Raw genomic sequence first — 21,777 nt, 5'->3', positions numbered from 1 at the left:
CAATTTTTCACTCTTAAAAGTCCTAAAAGTAGCTAATAATCATTCTCCAAGCTGTTTAATACATAAATTAGTTGAAAAAGGCATATTTTTTTCGAAAACCTTTTGTTTACCTTCTGATGAGAATGATCCAACTTGCAGTCCAAGGGGTATGAAAGTGACAGCTCTACAGTATAACCGAACATGTCTACACCTACTTCCGAGCAATTCTATATCTCGCTGAACGAGTCTATTATATGCCTGAACGAATCTACAACTCGCTGAACATGTCTATATAATCCTCGAAAACCCTGTAAGTTAAAACATTAAAACTATTCAAACATCTAAATTCTTGTTTGGTTTGTTTTGTTGATCTGCTTCTGAGAACCAGAACTGTACGATTCATTCAATTCATCCTAAAGAACGAACGACCTGCGTTCATCTGATCTCCGTTCTTTCGATTCTTTATAAACAAAAATGTACTAATGTGGTAATGAAAATAGGGATTTTTCATTTTAATTCATGCAATGTAGGGTCTATTTCTGGATACAAGTAATGTTGCTTAAGTTAAAATCTCTATCCTGATTACATGTTTCTAGGCACATGCTCTCCTCAAAACAATGAGCATATTTTTGTATGTTTTGATCACTCAAAATGAAATCAAAACTACCACGAGCTTTCGTATGAACGATGATGGTATCGATAATTAAACCAAAACCGATCACAACAGATGAAGCTATACCGAAAATAGCATGCCAAAATAATAACAATCCTATAGCAATGCGTACGTTGCAATTGTCTGGAATGCAGATAACGTTAGACATAATACGGAATAATTACTTCACAAACAACGGTATACCGTGTGTCTTCCTCAACAACAACACGTCACTATCCTTTAATTTTCGAACATCTTATGTTCTTTTCACTCTCACAGCTTCAGGCGGCACTGCGAAACGACCACTCACACGGTGGAGCGATTAGTGTTTCTTCCGCACACAGTAGTAAATGCCAGTCAGTTTGATGCATTAAAAATGCTATCTGACATTCTAGCGCCACATCTTCTTCTTTCCCACCATAACCACCAAGTAGCGGGTATAATGGTATACGGCCCTTTGCCATTTCACTCGCACGCTTAGCAAAACACGATGAATATTAAACGTTCATTTACTTTGACGTTCAATCGCATCGCGTCTCCCATCGAAATGCGGAAACGCCGCCCCCCCCCCCCCTCTCCCCGCGCTTCCCGTGGTCAATTACATTACAGATTGTAAGCTTCTCTCGATTAGATGGTACAAATCCCGCAATGACCCCCCAAGGGGAGGCGACCCCACTCAGATACGCGAACGAAAACAAAGCTCACAGCGTAGGCAACCGGTACGGGCCACGGGCCTGAGAGTGGTGGTGTTTTTCTTTTCTTTCTACTAGCACGTTTAGAGCACCCAACAAAAAATCGCACAAACTTACCAATCGCTGTCACGACGCCCCAGAGCCGTATCAGTGGCCGGAGACAGTGGCAGGGGCCGCCAAATTGACGCCGTCGGTTCCTTCCGTCCATGATGACGCTGCGGTGGGGAACTGTGAAAGCTGCTCAGCTGCCCCTTCTTGCCCACACACTGTTGTGCTTCCACTTTCCTTGCTGCTGAGGACCCGCGGATGGCCTTGGAGTCTGTTTTTTTTGTTTATCTCTCACACCACACTCTCTCCTTGGTAGCCTTCGTTCTGTATAGCTTAACGGGAAAACTTTTCCATCCGTTCTCAGCACCGGAGCACGAAAACTTTGGCCTGTTTTGTGTGAGGCCAATACGAGGCCGGCCCGTGTGAGCGTTCTTTGCTTGTTTTCTTTCTTTCGTGTTTCACTTCCCCCTTTATCCGTGTTGACGCGCTGTCGGCGTTCTTGTAATGAACCACTTGTCCGGCTGAAGTTGTGATTATCGACACCGGATTAACTGGTGGCAGCCTTTTTTGGGGGGTGAAGCAGTCGAGCGTGCGACGAGCTGTACACCTTTACGCGCACCTCATTCACTGTCCACCGCGGACTTTCGCAGGGGTGGATTCGCGAACCGTACTACAACACATCACACACACACATTCCACCCGGCTGCCATTCGTTGATCATTTTATTGCGAGCCGTGGCAAAAATTCACTCAATGACACACCGGGGAAAAAGCTTTCACGGGAGCACTGCGACCAAGTTAAGCACGGTTTGGACTGGACTGTACCGCCTCGTTGGAATGGTTGTTGTCGCTTGGGTAGGGAAATTTATGTTTCATTAGTCAAACGCACCTCCACACACACACACAATCACTGGCGGTACTGGTGGCCTGAAACCCGGTAAGAAACGGTACTGCGTGTCATAATGTGAAACATTTTATTACCTTGCCCCTTTTACCGTGTGGTCCCCATCACTACCATCTCCAAAAAAAAAACAAAAAACAACAATAACAACGACCCAGCGGGGCTGTACATAATTATTCCCTTCCCCTCAATGCGGACAAATAATCCGTAGTTGTGTCCTGTTAGTCCCCCCAGGAAAATTCGGTTCCACAAGATCACAAAGTCACACAGACACAGCTCTAGCAGGTATGATTTTCCCCCCATTTCGTTTGGTTTGATTGGTCCCGATCCACTGGCACTGATCCCGATGGTGTTGGGCGGTTGGCTGGGTGATTGAATTCCTTTTGCGCTTGTTTGTTCCGTTTTGGGGGGTGATTTCGGTTCGGTAAGTGAAGCAAAACGGAGGGAGCAGAAGGAGAATGGCAAAACAAAACCCTCCAGAATGAGTGGGAGTATGCGCAGCGGGGAAAAAAAGGGATCAACAAACAGCGGCAAAAGAACAATACGTTTGTCCCGACCAAAGGGCAGGCAGAAAACACGAGCGTAGTCCCCAGTTTTACTCACACACACACACGCACACTACAGATACAATGGAATGTGTAGCTACAAAGAAGCATACTAATGGAGAGAGAGAGAAAAAAAAAACCCGAAAAACGACAACCGTGTTGTTGCTTTGCCGAAAATAATTCGCGTAAAAGATGAAATAGATTGTGTTCGTGTGCTGGTGATGAGCTTTTCGACTTTTTTTGTGTGTGATTGTTGTTGCTGTTGCTATTTGTCGTCTTTTCCGAAGGCACAATAACAAATCGATCGAATTGTGAGAGGGAAGGGGTAGTGGGGAGGGTAAATGGAATGGTTGTAGTACTGGTATTATTTTTGCCTATTTTCCGTTGGCACACCGAATCGAAAAGATCAAACAAACTCAGGGTGGTGTAGCCACACACACACACACACACACACACACACACACACACACACATGCACGTTTACACAAAAATAACCGTCGATTGTGTCACGATGGCGCACATTGAAACCCCCAGCGAAACCATACCCAAAACCCATCACTGTTGGCGCTGTTGTGGTGCGGAATTTGCCAAACACTCGCCTTTTCGAGCCACCAAAACGACCCAATTATGAAGCAGTTTTACGTTGACTGCGATTTAGCATATTCGAGAGAGAGAAAAAACATGAGCAGCAACAACGAAAATTAACAATTTTCACGCACACACAGACACATACACACGGGAACGAAGTATGTCGATTGCACAGTGGATGTTTTTGGGGGTAAATATCGGTATGAATGTTCGTAAATGTAATTTTAATACTTATTTATACACAGTTTTGAATATAATTTTCTACTTTTTCTCGAACTGACGCCAGCAGATGTATCTTAAATGTAAATGTGTAGCTTTAAAGTATCTCAAATTGTATACAGTTGTTATGCTGAATTAAAAGACAATTTATTCCCTTTAAAGTAATTGACTTCATAATTCATTACTTGAGCGATACTTACAAACAATACTATGAAATTTTCTTACTAAAAGACGGCTGATATGTATGCTCAGATCCTACAAAGACCGGACGTGGTTCGAATCTGTTCTGAAGCGAACTTAATTTTTAAAGATGCTCCATAAAACGCATATTTTTGGGTATTTTTTATCAATTATCAATTCTATATTTTCGCGTCCTAACTCAAGCTAGCTTATGATATCGTCCCAATGGCCCACAAGTAAAGTTATGTCGTTAAAACCAATGTTGCCCCTGTTATAAGTTTGAACACCCGCACAATAGACACCATCTGGTCACAGCGATTGCTGTTACTTACTTACTTATCCGGCACTACCATTGCCATTTGCTGCTATATGAATTGTTGTTGTTAGTATGGTTTAGAGAGGCTTTGGCTCCTGCGGAGTTCTTTCGCCTCTAACTGCTATATGAACACATCGGTAAACTAAAGGGATTAATAGCTGTGTGTGTTTGCTGTGCTACATTTAATTTTCGTCGATTTGCTGCGTCGATCCTAAACTAACCTAATTAAACGCCTAAACATCACTTTTTGGCACATTCATCCCGCCCGTGTGCCCCATTGTGTGGCCCCAAAATATCGAGAAACCCCACCACCCATCGACATGTGATGTTGACGAGCCGCCTGTGGACGAGCCTGGAAGTTTTGATTGTTAATTGACGTGCTGGTGTGTGTGTGTGTGTGTGTGTGTGTGTGTGTTGGTGAGCGCGCACAAGCCGGAGTGAAACGATTAGCAACGGGTCCCCAACTCAGCAACCAACAAAAAAGCAGCAAACTGAAAAGCCATCCAGGACGGGCACACCTTCATTTTCCCTTTCGGAGAAGTTAATCTACTGCTTCACGTGTTGAAATTATGCCACTTGTGCGGAGCGGGTGGCAGCAAACACCCGTTTTTCCCGGCCGACGGGGGCTATATTTGTGTTCAAACTACCTTTCTTCTTGCCCTCCGCCTTCCTTCCACTCCCCTCCCTCTATGGAGTTATTTAAAATATTCAATCGACCCCTTTTCATTGGGTGTGTATGTGTTTGTGTGTGCTTTAGCAGCACTTAACACTCGATTTGCTCATTTACTACACTTGCGCTTCGGCACCCGGTTTCCTACAGCCTAGCAAAACCAACCAAAACCCGCGCCACCGGATTTCGGTTACCAAGGTAACGGCATTCTAGTCTAGTCGTTGCTGGCCGGGGGAAATAAAGTGGCGCTGAGGGTAAGGGGCATTCTGATTGGCACCAGCCTGTCGTAGCTGGCTGTCGTCGTCCTAGTAGGCAGCAATTTGCACCACACGCTTGAAATGATCACAAACATCACATTAACGAGCGAAAGAAGGGGAAAGTGAGCTTTCCACAAAAAAAAGCTGCCCCATCAACAGAATTGTTACATGCTTGGGAGAAAGGGGGGAAAAAGTTTTCTCGCTGTACCAGATAAATTGATATTAAAATTTTACACCACCAGCGTTTGATAACTTGCCATGCCAAACCGTGAGCCTTCGCCGATAAAATTCGATAAAATGGCACAAAACAGAAAACCGGCTACATCGTTGCCTGTAATTGACTGGATTGGTTCTTTTTTGGACGGGTCGCGCCGCGATGCTTTGGGACACCCATTGCGGGAGAAAAATTGGGGTGTTGTGATGTGTTTTTTACTCCTTCCTCTTCTTTTTCGACACTTTTAATCCTTTCGGTGCGCACTCGGCGAGCGAGCGTGGTGGAAAACTTTTTTACCCCGACACGGACTGATTTCCATTTCCCTCCCCGGCTAAGCCTGGGACGACTGGGAAAGTGCCTAATCCGGCCAACGTGGAAATGTGTTTCTTTCCTGCACTGTTACAACACCATAACCATTTCATTATTTTCCTTTTTTTTCTCTTTACATTACAACTCTTTTTGAGTGTGTATGTGCTTCAGCTTCATCGCATCCTCGTATTCGAATCGGGGTGTGGAAAACTTTTGCAAAAGTTGATTTTCTACCCCTCTATCTCTCCCTCTATCTTCCATCGCATCCCATGTCCTCCCAGTTTTCAACACACTGGATACCAGCGTTTCGAAACTCACCGCCCGACCACGGCTGCACTTTGGAATTGTCGTTGCGGAAAATGTTGTACCGGCAGACGGGCGCACGAAGGCACAAACAAACTATCTCACAGATCAATTGAAATGGCTTTTCCCCAGGCCAGTTGTTTTTCCACCATTTGGCCTGCAAAGCTGCAAACAAAACGAAAAACGCATCACATAAGAAATCAAAAACCCAGTCTCGAGCGGGTTGGCTACAGAGAATGGGGAAGTTGTTGAGCGTGGAAAACTAAATTAAAATGTGTTTTTTCAATGCTGTTTGTCACCAATTTGTGCAAAATGCTTAGTTCAGAACGAAAACATTGGAAGGAGAAGAGTGGAAAAAAGCTGTCTAATAGAGCCGGTCGATGGGGAAAAACAAACTGGTAAAATTAAAAGGGAAAACCTGGTCGGTAGAATTTCCCAACCCCAAAGGGTAGGTTGGGGAGGTGTTGAGAACCTTTAAATTATTCAATCTCACGCCATGTTTTCTTGCTCCGTGAAGTCCGATCCGATGGGCAGAGGCCGTGTAGGGGATGACGCACGGCCTACACACACACACACACACACACACACACACACACACACACACACACACACACACACAGACTCACCCTTTGGCAGCGCGACCTAAACCACAATCGGGTCACAAATGGGCGTAAATAATTCACCCGAAATGCAGCCAGGGTTAGATTGGAGTCCTTTGGAGTTTGTTCGCCTAGTTGGCGGGCGTCACTTGATCAAAAGCTCGTTGTGGTTCCCTTTTTAAGACAACTTAAATTATTAACAATGTACAGGGCAGTGAAAACAGTACAACGCGTTGCCGTTTTATAGTTTAGACCCCGGATTAATGATGCCTTTTCTTTTATTCGTTGCAATAAAGTCGATTTCAGGACTGCAGGGAACTACCCACAACAACCTTTCCTAGAACGCAACACCCGAAAGCTGTCGGGTTCTTTTTTTCTCTGCCAAATGAAAACGGAAAAATCAAAATGCGCCGCCGGCAAAGTGTGTATGTGTATGTGAATGTACAACTACATACACCATAAACCAACCCGCCCAAACCTGCATTGGAAATCGGAAAAATAAACCATCAAGCAGCTGTAATTCTAGGAAATAATTCAAACGGAACGGAACAGGATCGGATTGTGGGTGAGAATCCTTTCTATTTTTTTTTTCACTTTACCGGCTCGGTTTGGGGTTGGATATTTTGTTTAGGCGACTAACGACGACGAGTGTGCCGAGAGATTGGAGGGCAGAGAGAGAGAGAGAAAGCAAATCACAACCGACGGCAACCGAAAACCGGATATTGTCGTGCACCGTACCCGGCGTAACTTAATTTTTGGCGAATCTTTCACTAACATTTACCCCCCCCCCCCACACACACACACACAACTTTTATTCTCCCCAACCCAGTGTGTTAGTTGGGTCCTATTTCCCTTTTTTTTCATGCATCTTGCCTCAGGTGTTTCGGTACTTTCCAAATCGGTAACTGTTATTTGTGTAAGGTTTTTTTGAGCCAAAGTATGAGTAGGTTTTCCTGACATGCGAAATAAAAATACCCGTATCTGAGCAGCAACAGCAAAAGGGTAAGCCAATCGGGAAGAAAAATGGACCGGGGTTTTGCCCTTTTCCGGTTCCCGTTTTTTCTTTCATCCATTCCAACAGGCAGGCAGGTAGGCATTGGAAGGTGGATGACGAATGGGCTGTACACACACACACACTTGGCCGTATGCGCAACGCTCCTGCATATCGTGAAATGTGACATAAAGAGCAAAACAATTACTTACATCCCTACGCAGTTGCGGCGGGATGACGCAGGGAAGCCTTTTTGTGGACCGGGGGAAACGGACAAATCACTGGTCTAAACTCTGGCGTTGGGCAGGATAAAGTAATTGGGAATTGTGTTTACGTCGCCGCTGGTTATCATCGCCGCTTGCGAGAAAAGGGATTCGGGATGGTGCAGCATGAATGAATGTAAAAGCTTGTTGTGTTTAGGGGGGGGGGGGGATGCATAATTTATCTGGCCAAATTGTAACCGAATTGCTGACTAAAGTCTTAACCTGCCGCAGTGTGCTCACGCAAGTTCTTTGGTATGCGTAAACAGGGGAGGAAAGGGAAGCAAATTCCGTTCTCGTATCATTGTTGCTCTCCATATGCAACACTGCTATTAAAGGACAAATTAAAGCGCTAAAGATAAGACTCTATTGCAGGGGTTCACGGTTGATTTCACATGTGTATTTTATTATAACTGTATGTTAAATGTATTCTTTATTACTGTACAATTTGGAACGTTTTGCTACTTTTATTTATCAAAATATGAAAATACGTATACTTTACAATGAGAGTAAAATTTATGGAAAATTTAATCATAGGATAGGCATTTTGCTAAGCCGAGATTTGTTGAGCATCTGAATGAAACAGGTAGTGATAGGTTTCATAATATTTTGGTCAGCTTGTGATGATCCCTATCGCGTGTCCTATCGATTTTAATGTGATCCTAGACCTCTTTTAAGTGAAGCTGTCAATCTCACATCTAAAATAGGCGTCTAGCTGGCAATCATTTAAACTAATTAGAAGTTGAAAAGCATATTTGCTCAGTTTTATGTATGCAAATGTAGTGTAAGGGAATTGAAATAAAAACAGTATGAAGAAATACAGCACAGACGATGAACACAAGTGGTATTTATGACATGTTCAAATATACTGTAAATTCTTCAAATCATAATCAAAATATTCAAAGCAATTACTACAGCTTCTAATGTTATCGAAGTGAAAATGCGTGAATTTACGCGACCCGGCTCATAGATATTTTTTACTTTTTTTGAGATTATATAGAATCTTTTTGGTTAATCTGTTATGACATTAAATCGCATCTTGTTTTAGAAAACGTGGATAGCACTCATAAAGTTTATTCTAAAATAAAGAATAAGTAATACAGGGTTTCTTACGATTTATTGGCTGGTTCCCATTTTTTGTGAGTTCCCACGATTTTTTGGTTCAATTGTATTGATATCCAATCGGACGATACCAATGAATTATGGGAACGAACCAAAAATCTATGGAGATGCGATGAATAAATCGTGAGACGAGCCCAAAAAATTATGTCAATTGACCATAAAAATCGTGGCAAACCCTGTAATACGTTTGAGATGCATCATTACACACTTCCACTGCCATACACTGTTGAACGGCATTCGAAAATACCAAACCATTTCGACCAAATTCGTCAAAAGAACCCCTGTACCACGTGAACTACCAGGCGTCTCCATTGCACTCATTCGAGCCCTCCCCGATGAATGGACCGCATGGCCTGTGATGGCCTGTCCCTGCAGGATGTTAGTATGCTAAACTTTCTTATCATGCTTCGCTTGATGCATCCCATTTGTGCATAACAACCTACACCGATCCTCCCCCCCTCCCCCCCCCCCCCCCACTATTTCCTCATTCCCCATTACATGCTATTTATGGGGTTGAAAAGAAACAGGGCTCACTGTCTCACTCTCTGTGTTCCAGCTCCGACCCCTACCAGAATTGATACTGTATATCCGTCACCTACGTAGCTAAACACAGAGTTGTTTGTGCTGATGTCACACGCCGACCGTACAGCGTTTACAGCGTAATGGTACGGGTACGGTACAGATACTAATAAAAGCGACAGCTGTCTTGCAAGCTTGCAGCACATCACCGGACCCCTTGAAGGGACCGTACCAGTTCAATAGAAGTTCCGCTACGGTTAACTTCCGCTCCTGCTTACAGACCTGTGCAATGCTATCTTGTCCGGCCACGTACGCGACGGGTGGATAAAAGGAAAGCGCTCCACAGGCCAACACGTTTTGGACAGCTTGGACGGTTGACTAGACACACTGCTCATGGAGCAGCAACTCACCGTACAGAGGGTTCTCCGTTTCTGTGGCAGCTTCCCCATCCGGTGTCTGTCAACGGGGTGGGAAACTCCAGCCCCAGTAGCAGTTTTATAATTGGAGCGCGAGTTATTATGTTCCCATCCCTGCTGTGCTTTTAGGTTTCTAGGCACGGATATGATACATGTTTTGTCCCATCCACCGTGTGCTTCAAAACCACAACCAAAAGAGAAAGTTGCGCCAATCTATTGACCCGTTTAGCAGGATGATAAAACGCAACTGATCGATGGTATGAAAGAGTGACCCGGATGGAATGGCCAGTGGTTGGATAAATACAATTTCTAATTTTAAACCGAAGCGCAACGCAAAAGCGTATGTTTGGGGTTGCAGGTTTTGTTTTCCTTCACCTACTTCGGCTTACATCTCACGTAGGGAAGCGAGGATAATAGCTCCGGTTCGCTCTAAAATACCCCATTAGCCACCCAGGGATGATGTTTACCCCTTTGACACACATACACACACGTGTGTGTGTGTGACAGTACACGATCGATCGGTATTTTCCGTAGCGATTTTACACATTTCGGTCACGTCCGGCGTGTCTGTGTCTGTAGCGAAGCTAAAATGGACCGTTTTCTTGCAGCCAAAACCCGGTTGCATAATGTCTCTACACTGCTATTGTTGTTTGAGTAGCAAACCTGTTCATGTTGCCACCCACCTTCATATCCACACAATCGTGCTGAAAGAAGAGGTATCCATCAACCAAGACAAACGGCAATGGCAAAACCGAAGCGATAATGTGAGCCATTAAAAAAACATCATCGATCAGTACACCCGACACCGGTGCTCCCCGATAGCATGTGCTCTCCCCATGTCCCTTTCTTCTGTTTAAAGAGAAAGAGAGCACATCCTTTAATTGGGACCAGCAGCCAACATCTTCCATCGAAAAGGCCTCCTTGGATTCGTCTTTGCGTCGATTTGCGCCGATTCACATTTTGCATGTCGATTTCCAGTTCAAAGACTGCCTGCCCTGCCCTGCAGGGTATAGGAATGGTATTATTGAACGGCGAAAAAAGGCTCCTCCGTTTTGCACGAGACGACGTCTATCAGTCGACATAGGTGGAGTTGTATGTAGATGAGGCAGACATAGAAATTCCAATCATTGCACACGCGGTGTGTGCTGTATTCCGATGTGTAACCGATACGGATCGGGTTGGTGTGCGTCTGTGTGCATATCACGTTGTTCGGGTTTTGAATTTTGATAGGTAAAAGAAGCGGGCACGAGAGCAGAATTAGATGCCTTTAGGGATCAAATATCCAATTTGGTTTAGGGTTTGGGAAATTTATACTAAAAAAAAACCCAATCACAAAACACACCTTCACATAACGAGGGATTTTGGGAATCAGAAACAACAATGACACTTTCTCAGCCGTTTTGCAGTTCAATCCAATTGTAATAAATATTATTGCTTCACTTCTGTCCGACCTTTCAACTCCACCAGCATCATTATCCTATTGCACGATCACGTGTTCCACACCATACCTTCAATGCCCTATGGATGACACACTCACACACACACTCGTCACACAAGTGATCTGCATACAATTTCGAACCTTTTCAACACATTCCAATTGGCACTTCTTCTTTTTTTTTTTGCTCTATTTGTATTTGCAAACCGGCACACAGCCCACTTCTAGCAAACCACACCAAACACCAGCCGGCAAACTCGCACTAACAAGCCACTTGAGCACCACAACGGCGGCACAGTACAGTACGGAAAGTGCACGCGAACGCCGGACACCACACACAACAACGTTCCTCTACGCCAACAAGTATCGTTCTGAGCAAGCTTTTGGTAGAAGGTTGTTAGCCGAGCCCATGCTCCTTTGATCCCCCAACAGCGGTAGAAGTAGTGGCAGTGAGAGAGCTTCTTGCGAAAGAGCGCAAACCGACTCCCCGAAGTGAGCAGGGTGAAAAGAGCGAATGAGATGACCATGTGAGCTTGAGCTAGTAAGCCGGCAAAGGGTGAGTGAAACGAACTATTCTCACCGAAAGAGTACATTTTAAAAGCAGATAAGCGGAACCGATAAGCGATCTCAAACGTTGGCGATGCGTCTGTCTCTAGTTTTTAAAGGGGCTGTTTGTGGTTTCTTCTACCCATCACCCCTTTAGGGGCCCTTTTTATTTGTCTTGGAAAGCAAGTTAAAATGAGATCTCGTACCCGAGCCGGCCGCTCTCCGTTGGGATATGGTAATTCTGTCAACGTGCTGTACATGCACGAAAACCCATAAGGAAAGGGACACACCACGGTGGTTTTAACACCGCCCGGTTTGCTTTATCGTTCTGGGGAATCGCATAGCACATCGGATCGTTGCATTTACTTCTTGCTAAAAACATGCTTAATATTAATTCTTTCAATTTCGTTTCGTTTGCTGCGGGCGACCGCAAAGGGCGCGTAAGAAAACGGGGGGGGGGGGGGGGGGTTTAATTTCGTTAAAAGTTTGCTGCCGAGGCTGTACCATTGTGATCAAATTCCCAATCGCGGATGGTACATTATCACCGGTATGTTTGCATATTTTAGTTTCTTTTACGGTCGATCACAATATTCCAACTACACCCTGAAGATAGGACAAGCAAAATGGTCTACGAAATGATGTCCAAATAGAAACTTTTGCATTATTCGCTACTCAACATGCGATTCCTTCCTTCCTGCTAGAATTAATAAGCTTGTCTAACTTTAAACTTCCAACACGAAATGCAAACCAAAAATCACCAGCTGTTCCACCTTCTGCTGATAAATTATTTACTTTGTCAAGCAACATTTTAAAGCTGATATTATGCTAATGACTCATTATGGAAACAGAACAGTCTAATTCTGCAACAAGTTCTTGACTGAACAAAAAAATGTATCTTGTCCCCCGACTCCACAGCATGTCCTGCATAATCAACAAGAGCTTCGATCGGTATCCATAATTTATTAGGTCAAGGTGAGGCATCATCGTCCGAGTCGGTTCGAGGAACAGTTTGGTCTAGTGATAATGAAGATTAAAGTTAATTACTTCCATTCAGAATTTATTATTTATCATGCACCACCCCTTCCCCCCGTGTGTACATAAACATCACCACCCACCGATGGGTATTTTGCTTTGCTGTGCTGGTTTAGCACGATGAATGATCTATCAGCTTTACTGGAGGGCTTCTTTCATCCTCCCTCGTATCATACAATATGAGTTATGCTGCAAGCAACGTAAACAACTATTAATTGCCCAGCATTACGGTATTAGTATCAGGTAACGTTTACTTCACCACAACGGAACTATCCGGTGATGCATGAGAAGAAATGACCCGAACGAATCGTAGTTCATTCTTGTCAAACACAGAATATTAATGTTTTCTTCCTTTCTCTCTCTCTCCTTGCTCACCGATAAACTCTTTTTCAACACACCAATTAAATTAGAGCGCTGTTGGCACAGTCCCCCGGGGCGATGTAATGTGCTTCAACCATGCAGAGGTTCGGCTCATCTTTTAGGCAAATCAAAGAGTGTGTGTTACACATGAAAGATTTACCAATTACACCCCACGTGTACGGTCTGCACGATACAGGGTTTGCCGAGTCAATTTCCAATGTCTACAACATTTTTCATTGCTTGCGAGATGTTTTTCAACAGCTGTCAAATGTTGCATTGGCATCACAATAATGTTTCAGTTGATCCACATGATTTTCAACGCGTCTCAAGTTGAACTGAGTTTGACAGTTCTTTGTAATGTGTTGAAAATCATGTGTAAGAAATGAAATTTTATTATGATGCAAATACACCATTAGACAGCTGTTGAAAAACATCTTCGAGATGGTGAATACAGGATTTTCCAAGTCGAATGTTAACGTTGTTATTCATCGCGTGCTTTATGCTAAGCCATATCAATCTGAGGTTTCAATTCCTTCATCTTATTTTTTTAATTTCTTCAGCATGATTTTCAACACGTCTCAAGCTGGATTGAGTTTGACAGTTCTTTGTGATGTGTTGAAAAGCATGCGTTGAAACTGAAATTTCATTAACACGTGAAAACATCTTGCAAGCGATGAACGATGCTGTGCACATTGCAGATTGGCTTGGAAAACCCTGTAATGGTCGCTCGCCTCATATTTATCCAGCAATCACGTTACGGTTGAGCGGTTAATAGATTTGAATTTCAGTTTTGGTGATTCAAAGGCCTAAAATTTTATTTCTTTTAACAATTACAAATCGTTTAGGATGGAAAATAAGATTTTACTACAAACTAAGCTTACCCTATTTCGCTCTAAAATGCCGCATAAGTAATCGATTGCAGCAAAGAATGTTGAATAAATACAATTGAGACTCCCACCCTTCTAACCGATGTAATCGTTATCATCCTCATCGTCATGCTCGTCCTCGTCGTCGTGGTCGGTGTCCTTCTTCTTTCTGGTGTACGCACGCTTCGCCGTGACCGCCGGCAGTTGATCGGTCTCGCCGTGCAGCAGTGAATTGCGATACGTGACCAATGGTTGCCAGTCCTCTGAGCGGCTCGACGGAATACCGGCCTTTAGGCGACGGTCGAGGAAAGCGAGACTGTAAGGGAGAAACAAACAAAACGATTAAGTAAGCGTTATAGAGTAGCTCTAGACCAGCGCCAAATACATACATTAGCTTTTTGTCCTGTTTGATCAGTTTGTTCGTCAGCTCGGTCAAAACTTCCAGAAACGCGATGCACGGCGGTGCGGCTGAAGGATCGTCTAGCTCCTCGTTCGTAGAGGTGACGGCGAAATGGATGCCCGCACGGTGAAACACGGTAATTGCTTCCCGATTTTTCACCGCATCCAACCCAAACGACAGTGCAAACCGCTTGGCCAACTCTTTCAGGTCCTGGAATTCCTGCGACGTTCGGGACACCCGTCCGTCGGGAGACAGTTCCTGCAGCTCCTTGAACATCTTCACCAGGCTCAGACACATGGTCATCGAGCAGTTAACTTTGTTGATTTCGCGCGTCTTGCCCAGCGTCGCCTTGATGATGTCACCGTACTCATCGTAGTGCTGGAATGAACGAACAATTTGAGCAAAATATTAGACTTTTTGTTACGTTTTCTGCTTTGCTCTTCGCCACTTACCCGCAGATAGTGCTTAAAGATGTCTGCCGCTGCCTTGATGGGAAGAATATTGTACACGATCAGCTTGCAGTAGGCAGCGAGAAAGCTGCGCCGTTTGTGCAGCTCCTCGATGCGCGTCTCGTCGAGGCCCTCCTCCTGCTCCGTGGCAAAGACCGTCGTCTGCACAAACTCGTTGAGCAGCTGCTGCTGCTCCTCGTTCGGCGCGTACACCAGCGACTGTATGTTTTCGTCCGCGTGGCCCCGCAGCTGGTCCGAGAAGACCACCAGCAGATCGCAGATCGACATGAAGGCGGCCTCCTGTATCGCCGACTCCCGATCGTACTGCACGAGATGATTGCAGGCATTCAGGTACTTGTGCAGGTTGCGGCTCAGCTCGTGCGCCTCCTGTGGCACCTGCGACCGGTCCATCGCCGTCTCGAGATGGTACAGCCCCCAGTTGATGGAGAAAAAGCACGCCTCGATGCAGTAAACGAGCGCTTCCTTGGGTATGCCCGTGTCGCCGGACTTCCCCGCCAGCCGCTCCTCAATGTCCTGGTACAGCGAGTCGAACAGATTCCACGGGTTCAGATTGTGGGACGAGAACAGCGTCGAGACCTTCTTCAGCGAGATGTTCACATTGTACACCTCGTCCTCGTTCGGTATCTCATCGCCAGCGATCACGTTACGATAGTCATCGATCGCTTCCTTGTACCGGTTGACGCACTCATCGATCACGTTCGAGCGCACCAGATCGCACCGGGCATAGATAGCGCTACCATCGGTGCACAGGAATTCGAGCGTTTTGGCACACGTCTCCAGCACCTCCCGGTCGACGTGCGTCGACATGACGTGTGTCATTTTGTCCAGCAAAGCCTGCAGATTCGCCTCCTGCCGGGTGGTGGTAAACAGCTCAATGTCGAAGTACTGCGGAATGGCCAGCAGGTTGGTGAGCTTTTCCGCATCGGCGCTGTACTTGTGCAGCAGCAGTGGCAGCGTTTGGATAAAGTGTTCCGTCAAGCGCTGCTTATCGTCCTGCACCTGCTTGATTTCCTTCGCGCTCAGCGTCATCTTGCGGCTGCTGCCCCGTCCAACCGGTGGTTCGCCCGTGGCCGATTGGCGCACCGCACTGACCATGATTTCGATCAGCGTCGATTCCTGCTTGTTGTCCAGCATCTCTTCAAACTGACCCGGCTCCTCGAGCAGCAGATCGGTGTAGCATTCCCAGTCCTTAATCATCGGATTGCTGTCGATGATGGAGTCGACCAGGTACGCTCCGTGCTCGTGCAGCTCCGACTCGATGAAGAACTGCACCAAATCGCGCATGAGCGGTGTGTTAGGAAGACGCTGTTTGCCCCGCTTCGTGTACACAGCCGGCGCGTTCGGATCCATGCGGAACAGACGTTCGTTCAGAAACTCGGCCGCCGCTTGGGCGACACCACGGTGCGATGAGTATACCAGCTCGTACACGATTTCACTATCCTTATCCGCCAAAATGTCTTGATGACTCCTGCAAGCAGCAAAAATAACAAAAATTAATACAACTTCCGATTCCGATAACATTGTTCCCCAGAACAGGCCACTTACTTGAGAATGTTTATGACCAGCTTCACCGCGTGCACGGCCGCCTCGTACTCCTTGTCGAGCGTCATGGCCACGATACGATCCTTGAATTTGGACGTAAACAGCTCCAGCTTTCCCTTGAGCTCCTCGTTCTCGTACAACGGCAGCAGCGCCTGCAGACACTTCAGCCGCACATCGCCCACCTTATCGTGCAGCGTCCAGCCGATGTACTTCAGGTACGAGTCGTCCAAAAAGTTGGACGAAAACTTCATCATCCAGATGCCAATCTCCGACATGCAGATGGCACGGATGTCGGGCAGCGTGTCGCGGTACCGATGCACAAACACCGACTTGAACATGTACGTCAGCATGTTTTTGATTTCGTCCATGTTTTCCTCCAGCTCGCTGCGGCGGGCCATCAGCGACTCCAGCCGGTCGGCCGCCCGCTTGTCGCGCGGTTTCGTCCGCTCCGTCTCGTACTGGCGCGCGGCCATATCGAACTGGACCGAGACGAGCAGCGCCACATCGACCAGCGCCGTCATCAGCTTCATCGCGGCCAGCGTGGCCGTGTGGCGGAACGCTCGCACCTGCGAATCCGACAGCCCGGTCAGCAGCGAAATCACATTGTCCATCAGAAATTGGTCGTAGATGATCGAGTACTGGCACTGCTTCACCAGCGTCTGCACAAAGTCGCAGAAGTTCATCTTGAACTTTTTCCACTGCTGCCCCGACATCATCAGCGGGTACTCGTGGCTGTCCTCGTCGAACTCCTCCGTCATCTTGCGAATGATGCCCGAGTGCTCCATGCCCTGCTGCATTTCGGGCGTAATCTTGCCCTTGCAGCCGCTCGCGTGCACGAAGAAGTTCATCAGCGCAATCAGGGCCGAGTCTTTGTCCGCCTTGTACCGCTCGATCCAATCGTCCACGATCGTGGCGATCGGTGACTTCGAGTGGCGCAGGATATAGTACAGGCTCGACTCGTCGGTCGTACTTTCGCGATCCGTCACGACGACACGCTCCTCGCGCTCCTCCCGCTCGCGGTACACGCGGGGCGGCCGCTCGTGGTGCTCCTTCGGGACCGTTTCGCGCGGCTTGCGCGGTGCCTTGCGCTTTTTCTGCTGCTGCTCCTTGCCGAAAAAATCATCATCATCATCGTCCTCGATGATGGGTGCTTTCAGTGGTACACCTCCGCGAGCCCGCAGACGCGTCATCCTGCCGCGGGACGGTTCGCCCGATTCTTCCGCGTGTGCTCCGTCATCGTGTCCGCCCGAAGACCAGCTTTCGTTCAGCGGTTCACTGAAATCGAAATGAAATTGAGGTCAGAAACTCATTGGGGCGACAATTTGCGCAAACATTGCACGCCACGGACTTACTTTTGATACAACTGCTCCGTTTCTTCGTACTCCACCGGAGGGTCATTCATGCGGATTCGTTTTCCACCGCGGCGATGCATTTTGAGGCCTGTTTTTCACCTTACTTTCGTTTCTCGTATAAACTCACGCACGTAAAAGTACCTAGGCCACACTAATGTGGCCACAGTATGATGAAAATGTTGGAATTTTCCACTTTTTCACTGGATTCAGCGACTCCGATGTTGGCGTCCTAGATTTGTGGCATCAAAACATGTCATGGCTTGTTTTTCTACGTTCCACAACTGTCATGGCGGACTGTCCGAACGCTGCCCATGCAGCAGAAGCGAATTGGATTTCAAATTGACCAGTATGAGAAATCGTACGGAGGTTTGCCACAAAACATATTTTCGATAACAGTACAAAAATTGAGATTCATCAAAATTTACCACTAAACCATACATAATTGCTTAAATTCTAATTTCTTTCCAGCAAACATTCTTCTACCGCATCCGTATGGTGTTCGCTGTCACAAAATGTAAACAAACCTATCCATAACCTCCAAACGTGCTTCACTGTCAGTCGCGGCTGTTCGTCGGATCCGATCAGCCGGTGTTGTATAATATCAAATATCAGCCCAGTGAAACGACGGCCGAAAACAATGGCCTTCCGACTGTGTTTCACCTCGCGAGTGCTGTCCCGGCACCACCTCGTCCGCCAACCCACCAACCAAGTGCGCTATGTTTCGGTGGGCCGCGCCGGACCCAGTTCGCTTGAGATCCGGCGCCAGTTCATAGACTACTTTACCGTGAAGCACAACCATCGGTTGATACGTTCCAGCTCGCTGATTCCGTTCAACGACAGCACGATAGCGTTCGTGAATGCCGGCATGAATCAGTTCAAAAGCGTGTTCCTCGGCACGGCCGAACGGCCCTGCCAGCGGGCGGTCAATTCGCAGAAATGCGTCCGTGTCGGGGGCAAGCATAACGACCTGTCCGTGGTGGGCACCGACAGCTACCACCATACATTCTTCGAGATGCTGGGCAACTGGTCGTTCGGGGACTATTTCAAGCGCGAGGCGTGCGAAATGGCCTGGGACCTGCTCCGGAACGTGTATCGCATCGATACGGACCGCGTGTACGTGACTTACTTTGGGGGCGATGCAAAGCTGAACCTTCCGGCGGACGAAGAGTGTCGGCAAATTTGGCTGAGCTTAGGGTAAGTAGACTGATCGAGTCCTTGGTGATTGATATTCAATGTTAATTAATCTTCTTTTACTTCTTTTATAAGAATTCCACCGGAACGCGTCCTTCCCTTCGGTGCGCGGGATAATTTCTGGGAGATGGGCAACTCCGGTCCCTGTGGGCCGTGCACGGAGATACATCTGGACCTGTCGGGCGAGTATAGAAACACGAAGGCAAGGCAGCACCTGGTAAACGCCGGTGTGCCAGATCTGACCGAGATTTGGAACATCGTGTTCATTCAGTACAACCGTTCGCTTGACGATGGCACGATTCGCAACTTGCCCCAGCGTCACGTGGACACGGGCATGGGGTTGGAAAGGTTGGTTGCGCATCTGCAGCACAAGCAGAGCAACTACGATACTGATCTGTTCGAGCCAATCTTCCGCCGTATACAGAAGGTATTGGAAATCATCAATTCGGAGTGAAAAACATTTAAAAAAATGAGTGTAACATCACATCTCTCTCTTTTTTTAGGCAACGAAAAAGGAACCATATCGCGGAAGCTTCCTCAGTACCGATAGCCACTACGAACTGGACACCGCCTACCGAATTATGGCCGATCATAGTCGCATGATTACAGCCTGCTTAGCCGATGGGATGTTTCCCTCACAAAAGTAAGAACACACACTTCCTTTGCTTCCTTGGATCATTCTTACCAAAGTGTCTCCTCTTTCAGCCACAAACTGCGACGCATTATACGCAAATCACTTGCACTAGCTACGCGTACCTTTAACCACCCGCAGCTGCTACGCGAAACCGTCCCGTGCGTGGTGGAAATCTTAGGCACCGTGTACCCCGAGATGGGCCGCAACCTGCCGACCGTGCTGCAAATAATCGAACATGAGCAGCACCTGTACAGTGCGCTGCGCACGAAACGTTCCACCGAAACGAACGCACTGCTGCAACAGTTCCCCCAGCTAGAGGAATCGGAAGCGCTGGAACATCCCGGGCTTGCCGATGCCATTAAGGAGCTGGCACAAACGAAGCCAACCCATCTGAACGGTGCGCACATACACAAACTGTACGATACGTACGGGCTGGACGAGGAGCTGCTGGTGAAGCTCGGGGAGATGATGCACTTTTCGCTCGACTTCCGAGACTACGAACGGTACGTGCGCGTGCTCAAGGACGGTCACAAGCACGAGCTGGCGACGAAGCTACAGACACGCCTTTCGGCGTACGAAAATCTCAGGGAATCGCTCGACAGCGCCACGCTAAAGCCGACCCGTGCCGAACGGAGGTATAATTATGCATTTAACGCGGACAAGGGCACGTACGAGGTGGCACCGTGCAGGGCGCGCGTTAGCCTCCTGCTGGAAGATGAAGCCCGCGACCAGTGGCACATCGTGACGGATCAGAGCAATTTTTACTGCGAATCGGGTGGCCAGCAGAGCGACACGGGGCGGCTAACGGTTGAAGGTGGTGGTACCACCGGTGGACAAACATTCGATGTAACCGGTGTCACCGATCACAACGGCTTCGTGATGCACTCGATCAAGAGGCAACCGAATGTGGCCCTTTCCGTTGGAGACACCGTGGTGCTGCAGGTGGACGCAAATCGACGGACGCAGCTAACGCTCCACCACACGGCAACGCATCTGTTGAACGCAGTCGTCCGCAAAGTGGTCGCCCTGCCAATGTGTCAGCGGTCGAGTTCGGTTTCCGAGCGCCACTTCCGGCTGGAGCTTGCCATCAGTGGCGAAAAACTTACGCTCGAACAGATAGCAGCGATCGAAACGGAAATACGCACGTTAATCAACCGAAACGAACCGATCGGCGTGACAGTGTGCAATGCAGCCGATCTCGACCTCGCCACCGTCACCATCGTGCCGGGAGAAACGTATCCCGACCGAGGCCTGCGGGTCGTTTCGATCGGTGACGTATCGCGGGAGCTTTGCTGCGGAACGCACGCCACCCGCACGGGCGAGCTGCAGGATGTGGCCATCACCAATGTGACGCAGTCGAAAAATGGTTGCTTTACGTTTCACGCGGTCGCCGGGCCGGCGGCAAGGAAGGTACACTACCTCGGAGCACAAATCCAGAACGACGTTAGCCAGCTGCAGCAGGATGCGGAGCAGAACGAAAAGCAGGAGGACATTACGATTATCGAGACGCGCATGCAGCGACTTAAAAATGTGCTGCTGACTGGGACGGACAACAACATCCATCTGCCGTACTGTGTCCGGCAGCGCTGTCTCGACGTAATCAATGCGTTGTACCAGAAGCTGAAGGATCGGTCGCGCGAATCGCTCCGCGAGTTGATCGACATTGAGATGCGCAATCTGATGGAGCAGAGGCCCGCAAGCAGTGATCCGTTCATCGTGCATTTTCTCGAGTGTTCCATCATCCTGGAGGAGGTGCAGCTAAGCAAAGCGACCCGCTACTGCACGGATCGTCCGATTCTGGTTGTAAGCATTACGGACAATCAGGTGAAGGCGCGGGCAACGGTCCCACCGGCAATGGTTAGCGAACGGTGCAATGCGGAGCGATGGTTGGCGGTGGTAGCGCAACTGTTTAAAGCACAAACGGCCGCCCCGAAGGGACAGCGGGCGGCCGAGGTGTGCAATATGAAGGCACGCAAGGTAAAGATGATGGACTTCGAGGCCACACTCGAGAGTGCGCTGCGTGCGGCAAAGACTTACGCAAAGGAACATTTCCATTAGTCCGGAACGGTGTGTGTGTGTATGTGGAATAAAGCTAAGCGATAATGTTTTGTTTTGTTTAAATTTGCCTTTTTTCTGCCATTGAACGATTTTCGGAATGGAATTAAGTGAA

The 21,777-nt window shown here is 47.5% G+C and overlaps 3 protein-coding genes across 6 annotated transcripts in view; 1 reads left to right on the top strand and 2 right to left on the bottom strand.

Annotated features, from left to right (window-relative positions):
- Positions 1–12,202, bottom strand: part of LOC5666967 (uncharacterized) — a 37,051-nt gene extending 24,849 nt beyond the window's left edge. The window contains exons 1-2 of one of the 4 annotated variants that reach the window (XM_061648743.1): positions 11,288–12,202; positions 1,441–2,320 (exon numbers count right to left, since the gene is read on the bottom strand). In XM_061648743.1, the coding sequence (XP_061504727.1) occupies positions 1,441–1,531 (91 nt within the window). In that variant the 5' untranslated portion in view covers positions 1,532–2,320; positions 11,288–12,202. The remainder of the gene's footprint in view (positions 1–1,440; positions 2,321–11,287) is intronic. The other 3 variants (XM_061648742.1, XM_061648744.1, XM_061648745.1) reach the window with 3 other exon arrangements.
- Positions 12,203–13,934: 1,732 nt separating this feature from the next.
- LOC1270101 (cohesin subunit SA-1) lies at positions 13,935–18,060 on the bottom strand. The gene is made up of 5 exons (XM_061648739.1): positions 17,783–18,060; positions 16,434–17,705; positions 14,871–16,356; positions 14,408–14,796; positions 13,935–14,334 (listed from the first exon to the last, which is right to left on the bottom strand). Exons 1-5 carry the CDS (start codon positions 17,860–17,862, stop codon positions 14,115–14,117), a joined length of 3,447 nt encoding a protein of 1,148 aa, XP_061504723.1. The 5' UTR covers positions 17,863–18,060; the 3' UTR covers positions 13,935–14,114.
- A 256-nt stretch (positions 18,061–18,316) lies between these two features.
- Positions 18,317–21,728, top strand: LOC1270102 (alanine--tRNA ligase, mitochondrial). Its single transcript, XM_308773.5, has 4 exons — positions 18,317–18,976; positions 19,049–19,400; positions 19,477–19,616; positions 19,679–21,728. The coding sequence occupies exons 1-4, from the start codon at positions 18,420–18,422 to the stop codon at positions 21,663–21,665; spliced, it is 3,036 nt and encodes a 1,011-aa protein (XP_308773.5). The 5' UTR covers positions 18,317–18,419; the 3' UTR covers positions 21,666–21,728.
- Positions 21,729–21,777: the final 49 nt, after the last annotated feature.

This window comes from Anopheles gambiae, chromosome 2 (genome assembly GCF_943734735.2).
Source record: "Anopheles gambiae chromosome 2, idAnoGambNW_F1_1, whole genome shotgun sequence".
Classification (NCBI taxonomy): Eukaryota; Metazoa; Arthropoda; class Insecta; order Diptera; family Culicidae; genus Anopheles; species Anopheles gambiae.
The sequence above is the reverse complement of the archived record's forward strand: the minus strand, read 5'-3'. Positions and strand labels throughout refer to the sequence as shown.

Coding starts and splice junctions, on each gene's coding strand:
- LOC1270101 (XM_061648739.1), bottom strand. CDS start 17,862: ATGCATCGCCGCGGTGGAAAACGAATCCGCATGAATGACCCTCCGGTG. Junction 16,357..16,433: donor CTGGTCATAAACATTCTCAA/GTAAGTGGCCTG, acceptor TGCTGCTTGCAG/GAGTCATCAAGACATTTTGG. Junction 14,797..14,870: donor TCTTTAAGCACTATCTGCGG/GTAAGTGGCGAA, acceptor CGTTCATTCCAG/CACTACGATGAGTACGGTGA.
- LOC1270102 (XM_308773.5), top strand. CDS start 18,420: ATGGCCTTCCGACTGTGTTTCACCTCGCGAGTGCTGTCCCGGCACCAC. Junction 19,401..19,476: donor TCTTCCGCCGTATACAGAAG/GTATTGGAAATC, acceptor CTCTTTTTTTAG/GCAACGAAAAAGGAACCATA. Junction 19,617..19,678: donor GGGATGTTTCCCTCACAAAA/GTAAGAACACAC, acceptor CTCCTCTTTCAG/CCACAAACTGCGACGCATTA.